The sequence below is a fragment of the Hyposmocoma kahamanoa genome, unplaced genomic scaffold (assembly GCF_003589595.1).
Source record: "Hyposmocoma kahamanoa isolate Upper Pololo Valley unplaced genomic scaffold, ASM358959v1 270, whole genome shotgun sequence".
NCBI lineage: Eukaryota > Metazoa > Arthropoda > Insecta > Lepidoptera > Cosmopterigidae > Hyposmocoma > Hyposmocoma kahamanoa.
Window position 1 is genome coordinate 2,529,160 of NW_020653770.1, and position 10,382 is coordinate 2,539,541.

The 10,382-nt window shown below is 34.2% G+C and overlaps 1 protein-coding gene across 1 annotated transcript; it reads right to left on the minus strand.

Moving 5' to 3' along the window:
• Window positions 1-1,263: 1,263 nt before the first annotated feature.
• LOC113229049 (facilitated trehalose transporter Tret1-like) lies at window positions 1,264-10,091 on the minus strand. The gene is made up of 9 exons (XM_026462531.1): window positions 10,034-10,091; window positions 7,361-7,590; window positions 4,947-5,145; window positions 4,454-4,575; window positions 3,795-3,924; window positions 3,402-3,482; window positions 2,551-2,768; window positions 2,216-2,398; window positions 1,264-1,610 (listed from the first exon to the last, which is right to left on the minus strand). The coding sequence occupies exons 1-9, from the start codon at window positions 10,089-10,091 to the stop codon at window positions 1,374-1,376; spliced, it is 1,458 nt and encodes a 485-aa protein (XP_026318316.1). The 3' UTR covers window positions 1,264-1,373.
• Between the last annotated feature and the right edge of the window lie 291 nt (window positions 10,092-10,382).

Genomic DNA, 10,382 nt, shown 5'->3' on the forward strand with positions numbered 1-10,382 from the left:
ACATTTATATGGCGAACGGCTATGGAGTGGAATTCTCTGCCTGCAGACTTGTTCCCTGAACGTTATAACTTGGGTCTTTTCAAGGCGAGAGTGAATAGGCATTATTTAAAGTGTGCATGCTCCATCGTCGACCTCATCGTCACTTTCCATCAGGTGAAATGGAGGTCAAATGCACAAATTTTCATTAGAATTGAAAAAAAAAATGAAATTACACTTTTACTTAAAACTTCTATTGCGAAACGGACACTCGCGTTAATATTAACAAAATAAATGCAATTCAGAGTAACTTTATTATTCAGTTACAGAGCCGAGGTTATAATCGCGGTTGTTACAAAAAAAGCGCGGAAAAACATTAACACAATTATTGCCATTCTTTTTGGCCGACCTCTGATTTGCGGAGTCGATTTTACGTCAATACAATATCTTTACGTTTTTGTTAACGTTTAATTTTAAAATAAAAGCTTGTTAAGAATAACAATATTACAAACATTATTTAACAATTTTACCATTAGGATTTTGCACGTTATTTTAGAAATATAATCATTTTAGTTAAATGAGATTTTATTATGTTCACACTACGATAGATGACAGCGCCCTGTTTGCATAAACACACCTTCTTGCAAATAGTTTATCTAAAGGAACACAGATGGCGTTTGTAAACGCGCCCATAAATATATTTACTCAATCCAGAAACTTATTCTCCCAACCCGTCTCCGAAAGCACAGATTAACCTTCACTAAACCTTTCTTAAGCTTGTGCTACTCCATCAGGGGCATTTTATTTGTTTCTCGGGTCACGGAACAAATTTCAAGACTTGATTGTATTTATGAAAACAAAGAATCTTCAAAAGATCAAGAAGAAAACATCATATACATTTTAGTCGAATAACATGTATTAATATTTCTATAGAACAATAACTTACACTTATTGACGACGATAAGCATGAATTTAAACGTCACAGTTTAACCCACCGGCGCAAAGTTGCCTGTCTGTCGGTAGGTTTTCTACAGAATTTTATTTCGGTGTATCTTTTACCATCGGACATCTAGACGTGCGGCGGGTTATCATCCTTACTTAGTCGATATTACTTTCAGGCGTACTAAGCGCTTTTCATCATCTTTCATTATACGCATAGCCCAAGAATGGATTTCTCTGCCTGCAACTGTATTTCCGACAACATACAACCCGATTATCTTTAAGGTGCGACTGAATAGGCATCTTTTGGACGAGTGACAACCCCCCTTAAAATATGTCCTGTGACTCAAGAGACAAATATTTGTACTGACAATATATATAATTTTCTATGAATTAGACCGCTTAAATTGTCACACCCTGTCTACCAATTGAAATACGGCTCTTCAATAAATCAAACCTTATTGCTTTCTTTCTTTTTTTTTCAAAAATAACAACTGTATCTTATCGGCAGAAAGGCCTTTGGTCTCGACGAGGTAAAAATGGCTGTACACGGCTGTAGTAAAGCAAACGATACTGAAGAAGTAGAACAACGGCCCAAGGCCGAAGTTGTCGACCATCGGGTTGAAGATGATGAGTGTCACAAAGTTGGTTATCCACATGCATGCCAACACCATACTGTTGCAGAGACCTCGAACCTGAAATCAGTACAAAATTATCAAAATTTAGCAAAAGAAGTCTATTCGATCAAAAGTTTTAAGATGTTTATTATGAACTTGTCTCTGTTCACAGTTTTATAACTTCAATAGGCTTGAACGTCAAACTCAAAGTATCTTGAATAATGAGCAACTCAAGAAGTGTTAATTATCGCAGTACTAGTATTTCATATTATGAACTGTAAACTATCCACTAACTGCTAAACATATACAGTCCTTCCAAAGGCATTATTGGCGTTGATTAGTGAAATTATAGGCAAATGGAACTTGTCAACTTATATCTCAAGACAACCGGCGCAGTGGCAGTGCCTCTCAGATCTTTGCGATTAAAAGTCTGAGTAGTCTGAGCAACAATTGTTGGTAGACGTGTCGCTTTCCACCTGGAACACGACTTGTTCTTCTCGTCGCTTGATATTACACAAAACAAAAAACGTTTTCCAGGTCTTCGTTTCAACTGTCTAAACTAAACGTGAGGCATCGTTCTACACGTGAACTCCACTCAGAACATTTTTATTGCGTAGTTGATTATCTGTGTTGAATATACAGATATGCTATTTATTATTTCCTTCTTTACTATCTTTACTAACCTCAGGCAAAAACATTTCAGCACTCATAATAAAAGGCACGGTAGCAGCTCCGAGGTTATATACAAAGCAGTAAGTGTAAATGAGAAATGCGGTAAACCAATACGGTCCATAGCCCAGGTGCAATTGTGATGCGAGTAAAATAGTACAGATTCCCGTTGCTATTGCTGATGATGTCATGAGGAACTGGAAAAGAGAATATTCTTAAAATTCATTACCGAATTATTCGTTATTACATAAATTTGAATATACTTTGCTCCAGACTTCAATGTTCTCGTCAAAATCGTACACTTTTTTTTTACTATTTTATAGTATTCCAAACAATCAATTGTTCTTACTCTTCTCCCAAATCTGTCGACTAACACAGCGCAAATTAAACCAGCTACAATTAAATCAACAGCTAGCAATATTGCACAAGTGTTTGGATGCATCGATGGTACAGCTTCTTTGAACAATGGTTCAGCGTAGACTTGTAGAACAATGGCTCCCATCATGATGTTTAGTGACATGATGATTAGGGCCATAGCTAGCGCTCTTTTGGAAGATTCGGATTTCACTGTAAGAAGGAAAAAAATATAAATAAAGTACGTAATTGCAACGAAGACGTGGAAAAAGTTATTGTTGTCTTAATATGATAAGCTGTACTTTACAAAATGACAAAGTGCTTCAACGGTCATGGTGGATTCTTACCTTTCGGCATGAACACATATGGTTGACATCACCATCCACAAAGAGCTATATGCGCTTATGCCAACGAAGGTATATCAAACTCTTTGAAGCATGGTAAAAAAACTTTTAATAGAAAATATGGTATTGTTTTCCTGGTAGGTAGAAGGGTTGGAATAACTATAGTTGCGGTACTTAAGTAACTCATCCACCGCTACTTATATATAATCTATCTAATATTACTTTAAGACCTATTTGTCTTGAAGTAATAAAGACCAATTCTATTTTTATTGGATGTCATTGTCATGACGAAGTTGGATGAAAAATTCTTTAGATCTGACTGGATTCAAACCAGCGTAAGTTGCCACGCGGGAGCTACCATTCTTGAGCGAGATCGGAGAGAATAGTCAATCAGATTGAGGGATTATATTATTAGGGAACTATGTACCATTAATATTGTAGTTAGCGTACAAAATAATAAACTTCATTTATTTACATTCGAACATCGAAATATATAACATACTTAGGAATTTCCATTGTGACACTTTCTCCGTTTCTTCGACGGGTTCAAATTTTTTCTCAAGCAATTCCTTTTCTTGTGGGTCTGGAAGATGGAATACAATTTTAACGAAAGGGTTTAATGCATTATATCTATATTTATATCAAAAAAATTATAAAACCTTTTCGGATTATGATACAAAAGCCAAAAAAACATTTTGACTACCTCATACTTTATCGTTGTATATCATAGTACTGATAATTTCTAGGAACCTTCGGACATTTTTCGTTCATTTGATGTCTTTCAGGTGAACTATCATCGTCTCGTATGATGTTAGTGTTTTATTATTTTAAATAAATATCCTTAAATCATTATCTTTTTTGCTATCGCCATTAATAGATTTAAGAAAATATTTACTCTCAGCCTCTCCGTGCAGGATCTCATCAATTCTCGGGTCTAATTGCAATTTTATTCTCTGTATCTCGACTTCAACTTCTTTGGCCGTCACTTCGACTCTTCTGTAAAAGGCTATTGACTGTTTTGCTTCCTGAAAATAATATCGTTAGCTTTATGATTACCTGGTGATCTAATAACGATATTAGAAGAAGAAGAAATGTTTATTAATGTTAATAAGTTTAAGTTTGTCTTATAATTTCATATACACATCTCTTTTCGGTTATCCACTTCCATCAGAAATTTGATACGCTCTCACTCTCGTTTCTCTCAACGTTCGCTTTTCATATTTATGTCGCCACTTTGTTCATTCAATCTTTGTATATGATCAGACTATAGAAGCATTCCCTTTCCTATTCCAGCTTTCTTTTTATTACATTGTTCTTCGTTGTGTTTCTAAGACGTACAGAACCGCTCTATGCTCCCTTTCTACATAATTAACCCTACTTTGAGGCTCTTTTTGCGCTACCCAACATTTAATAAATCAAGGTTGGGAACAGCTTAACAGTCCAATGTTCTTTTTATATATTCTGACTATGCATGAAGGCAATCATAAAATTGTGACAATCGCATTGCAGGCATTTACTAGATCTGAAACCGTAACCACTAAAATAGCACCTTACCTCCTCTCTCCCCTTCTGTACCAAATAAACTGGTGATTCCTTTAACAAGCCCAGTGCAGCAATATATAAACAAGAGCCCGTTAAATGTACGTATAAAACTTGCTGATACGTTAAGTATCCTCCTGTAAAATTAATTAATTATAAATATATGACTGTTTATTTAGTTCTCTTCAAAATGCATGGAAATATGTGTAAAATAGGCGCTTAGACGTCTAGTTGTCTAGTCACACCATACCATAGCATTAATAAATATATGTTTCTAGATCTTAAGAAAATTAAATTATAACAAATAGCTTTCGGACAATGTTTCGAATGTTTGGAATTGTAGCACTAGAACAAATTACTTCGAAATTGTGTACCATGTCGAAGGTCAAATTTCTGGTAGATACGAGAGGTTCGATAAGCTTATTGCACACCATAAGAAATAAAACGCTAAGTACACGTGTGTATGTACCAGATTTGAATAATGAAGTCAATTTTCCATTATACACACCTATTATATAAGAAAATAATAACCCAGTAAAGTATATCGTCACACAGGATGATGTTAACATTCCTCTTATCGAGTCTTGTACAATTTCTGCAATATAGACTGCAGAAACTACTTGGCCAGCCGCACCAAAGCCAGTTATTCCAATTGCGATGATAATAATTGGTGTGTAGTTTGTTAAAGATATTATTAACCAGCCTATCTGAAAAAGAGAGGAGAAGTTATCTTTTAATATTAAGGACGCTGTTATAGAACACAGTCCCACGACAATGCTCCTACTTTAAGTAGCAACAGTATACTTTTTACTAACCATAATTTAAACTGAAAAACACGACAACAGAAATGTCTAATCGTTTCCATGTAATACATCAAAATAGTCAAGGATTTTCTGGCAAAACATTAGAAATATATTGTCTCTTTTTACACGATATTTCCGTTGACATGTATTGTGTTACAGGACAGTGGTTGAAAGACTACGAAGCAATTAACAACATACAAAATTATGTAATACTATTATGTATGTCAGTTCATTCATAAAAAAGAATTTAAGTAGAGGCGGATCTATGATTATTATTAAACGTAATTTAAAATTTAAAGAGCGTAATCATAGACCACAGATCTTTCTTCTGAACGAACTATTGAGATTTTATATGTGAAATTGGATCAGTTTGTCGTCTTATGTGTATACAGGCCCCCTTCTGCTAATTTTAACAAGTTTGAATTCATTATGGAAAATAGTTTAAAGCGGATTTTTCCAACAAAAGAAAAACGTAGTAATATGGGAAGATTTCAATGTAAACCTGTTGGAAAACTGTTCTACTTCTGTAAGACTCATTAATTTATTTAAAAGCTTTAACATGATCAATCTTTTCTTAGAACCAACTCGCATCACTGCCTCCTCTTCTACTTGTATCGACAACATCCTTTGTAACACAGACGCAGTGTCTAAATCAATAATAAATTGCTTAAGACAGACCATAATGGCCAATTGGCTTCTTCTAATCGTAAAATGAGCAATAAGGTAGACCGATTTCTCTGCAGACCGATTACCACAGAACGAATCATTAGATTTCAAAATAATATCGGCAATAGTTTAAATTCCCTACCCCATATACCGTAAGTTCCAAATACTTTATATAGCACGATATTTGGTTTAATTAAAAATGAATTTGCTAATATATTTAAATCGAAAACATTAACTTTCCATAGAGAGACTAAATTCAACGACTGGGCAATAGTAGGTATTCATAAGAGTAGGTCTCGTTTGTATGAGCTATATGCTATGAAAACTTATAATACTAATTCCAATTTCATAGAATATGTTAGAATTTATTCAAAAATATTTAAAAAAGTATGTGTAGCTGCTCACATGACGACAAAATTAGACAATTGATAAATAAATGTAAAACTACTTGGAGCATAATAAATAAAGAGTCAGGCAAGGTTAAACAATACGATAGAGATATAGTTTTATAATTCGGCGGCAAACTTATAAAACCTAAAGACAAGGTAGCCCATTTGTGGCAGTTTATTTAATTTGCGTTATGTTAATCCACAAAACATCACGAAAGCTTTTAAATCAATACATGTTAAAAAAAAACTGAAGATCTCTGGAATCTGAATATCCTGTAGCGAAATGGGTGGACGATATTGTCAAATTTGCTGTTCATAGATAGTTGTCTTGGGATTAGCACGGTATCATGATCGATGGCATATACTACTGAAAGCCAAAACTCAGCAGTGGGTAGATGGTAATGATGACAAAACTTCGGAAAGTTTCTAGAATTTGAAATTTTTTTTTAAACAAAAAAGAAACTGAGAATTTTAACAAAGTCAATCATTTGTTTATCCTAAACAAACTTTTCACGTGTTAGGTAGTACGTGGCATAATCTTTTATGCAGAGGTATTTTATGACAGTTCCTCAGTCAGTGCTCAGTTACTATGATCAAAAGTTTAAATCTCATATATACAACCAATTACAATATACAAATATACAACTTCATTCTTTATAGCACACAGTCTAAACAGAAATGTCAAGGCTTCAATATTGCACCTTGGAGAACGCAGTGTTCAATTTCTATACATTCTTATTTAGAATCGTACATATTGTCAGTCTTGCCTCCCGGTGAAGAATATCAACGTAGTGTACTATTTGTGTTTCCTTCTTTTGCATTAAGTAAAAAATGGAGGCCTCTGTGTCTTTACAACATTTAAAGATACCAACAAGCAAAATTGAAGTTATCAGTCGTTGTTATCTATGACATGTGGTGAAATGTGAGAGGTTAATATTTATTAGCAAGTATTTAACCGCACTATAAACGATTTGTTCACTGATTTTATAAAGTATTAAAAGTTAAGGCGCCAGTTGCGACCCTTAAGAACTCCATATTAATTTAATTCACATGAAGTTACTTACAACCATAGGCAATCCAAACAGCATAGCCGAATACCGCCTTCCAATCATGTTTAGGAGAATTCCACACATAGGAGTCATAAATAAAGCACCAATGTTTGTTAGACTCCCAACTAGCGATTTTTCGAAAGTTGTCAGAGGCCACGATAAAACGGTGCTGTTAGATTCGAAGTTTTCGATGTTGTACGATGGCCAGGCGTAGACGAACCCTGTGAGGGCTACGAGGCTTGATACTGAAAACCGATTTTATTGGTTATATATGAAACACATCTTTGTAGCTACTAGAAGCTGACGAGAGATGTTGCTGTATTAATTGCAATATTTGTTTTCAGGCATGACGACTGACGCTACTTCGAGGTCCGACAGATTGTAGGAATTTTTCTTTGTGTTCGATCTTTGTATCAATAATAATAACAAACTAGTGTAGTATTTTCACAAAAAATAAATTAATCATAATAACTTTTTATTAAAAAAACCTCAAAATTTCGTGGAATTACATCTATTTGCCAAGTTATTGAAATCGGTTACCGGAGAGTGGGCGAAACCGGATTCATCCCCTAGTTTACCACCCTTAGAGGTGGAAAATCGGTTCACATATACCCGGAGTTATCGCGTAACATGCATACAAAAAAAACTACAGTGGAATTGAGAATATCTCCTCTTTTTTTGAAGTTGGTTGAAAACATCATGATATTCAATAAATAAATATTGCAATCATCACAGCGACATCTCTCGTCAGCTTTTGGTAGCAGTAAAGCTAAGTGACTAACTTCATAAAGTTTCTCATAGGTACGCTGAAGAAGAAAAAAGTCCTTAAACCCTATCGACTGTGAACTGGCAACTGGTACTATCTCAATTTTGACAACTTTACACGATGAAGAAAAGAAATTTTTTGCATCATTTATATAGCATCTGGTTTATTAAACAAAAGTACGTAGTGTATGTGTAATAAAAATATTTAAAAACTACGTATTTTTTGGATAAACCTACACATTCAATGAAGTTTCACAAACCCCAGGTCCTTGCAAAAGAAGTCCGTTATCTACCCAAGATGCTGCGAGGTCATTGAAATTAAAAAACATCCTAATTTCAACAGGGAAGATGGTTTCTCCGTACCACCAGTTTCAGCAGTGCAGAAAAATCCCAAACAGACATAAGACTGCAGTACTAATTAATATGTTTTAGTTTATTCTAATTTCTATTAATAATTAATAATGAATTAAACTTAACAAAAATTCATTCAATAAAATAATTTGTAAATCTTAATGTAGCGTAAATTGGAATGTTTTCTTTGTAAAATTAAAAATAAGGTATTTAATTAACAACTATTGTAACTATAGTGAAAAAATAGGGTGGTTTGCATTAACATTAGACATAACTGGTTGAAGATTGTACCACCTCAGTCAACCGTGACCGTGGGACCTGTAAAGGGCCCGAAACGTCGGTTTGTTTGAAAACACAAATATACGCGATTTAAATCCGGAAAAATAGTTTCATTTCCTACGTATTTTTATTTAATAAATCAGATGCTATACAAATGTCGCAAACAATTTCTTTTTCACCCGTAAAATTGTCAAAATTGAAATAGTACCGATTGCCAGTTCATAGTCGCTATGCTAATTTGTAACAAACACATAGAGAAATTCGTAAGATCTAAGTACGGTGGCCACGGCATGGCAACACACAGCGGTTAAAATCCAGTCAGATTGCAGGAATTTTTCTTTATGTTCGGTCTTTGTATTAATAACAATAAGAAATATACAGAGCAAAAAAACATCGTGGTACGTTTCAAATTTAATAAGTAGCAATATAGAGCTCCTTGTGAAAGATTTCGTGGAATGGAAGTATAGAAGTGGCATTACTTATTTCTGCCGCCAATAATAATGTGAACATTGTTTTTGGTGCCTTCAGCTAAAAATAATGTGCCTCACACTCTCATACGTTTATGCAGGCAGTATAATGTTTCATTCAAAGATCTTGATGTATTCCACCAGAGTACCAACACATTTGTAAATATTATAAAAAGCCCGGTCTGCACCGGAGGCACGTGACCACATCACAAAGTGAAGTAATTTTATATAAAGTATACACATTTTCTATTGACTTAGCCATATGGCTAATTAATATTCATTAATTTTTAATACAAAGATTGAACACTTAGAAAAAAATAATTCTATCCGGTCGGATTTGAACCGACGTCTTTTAGCAAACCGTGTCACACGCTATGCCAACTAAGCCACGGAAGGAACCAGCGAACCTCACGAATTTTTCTATGTGCTTGTTGTCGGGTCTTTGTTTTATTTTTCAGCGACTATTTAGCATATTTTTTTAACATATTCATTAAGTTTCAAAATGTTATTTGCAATTTGTTTATTTTTGTTTAATTAAACTATGAACTTTTACTTGGCAGTGAGATTTAAAGCTCTGTGTGGCAACGCAACCGTTATGGACAGACGTGTCGCTTACCACCAGGCGCATGTTCATCCCGTTAATTGGTATTATAAAAAACATGTTAAATAATGCAATGTGTCAAATAATAATTTTAATTAAAAAGCGCAAAAGTTCTGTTAAAACCACAGACGAGAATAGTTTGGTTTTAAATGGAGTGCTAACCAGTATGAGTAATACATGTTATGAATGTATATCGATTTACAAAAAAAACGCTTTTTTACTTACTTGCCAGAGTACATATTACTTGCATAAAAAACGCGGCAACGGTAACTTTTTCCGCCATAGTTAAATTTAAAAAAAAACGTTATGCTACTGTAACACCTACTTTTACACAACACTAAATGCACCTTGACGAATTTTAACATTTATAATTCATAATAATGTCTTTGAGTTTATATATAAAGTTTATTAGTTGGATCAAGCGCGAAGAGATAAGGCAAGAGCCTCTGTTATCAGGTACACAGACGTCTTTATTAATAGAACATATTTATTGCCAGAAGGAGTCTGACGTAGCTATCCAACAGGACCTAATGGTATAATGAGAGCTCTCAATGTATTTCTGTATGTCGCTGTA

Coding starts and splice junctions, on each gene's coding strand:
- LOC113229049 (XM_026462531.1), bottom strand. CDS start 10,091: ATGGCGGAAAAAGTTACCGTTGCCGCGTTTTTTATGCAAGTAATATGT. Junction 7,591..10,033: donor AGTAATATGTACTCTGGCAA/GTAAGTAAAAAA, acceptor ATCGGTTTTCAG/TATCAAGCCTCGTAGCCCTC. Junction 3,925..4,453: donor TACAGAAGGGGAGAGAGGAG/GTAAGGTGCTAT, acceptor TATTATTTTCAG/GAAGCAAAACAGTCAATAGC.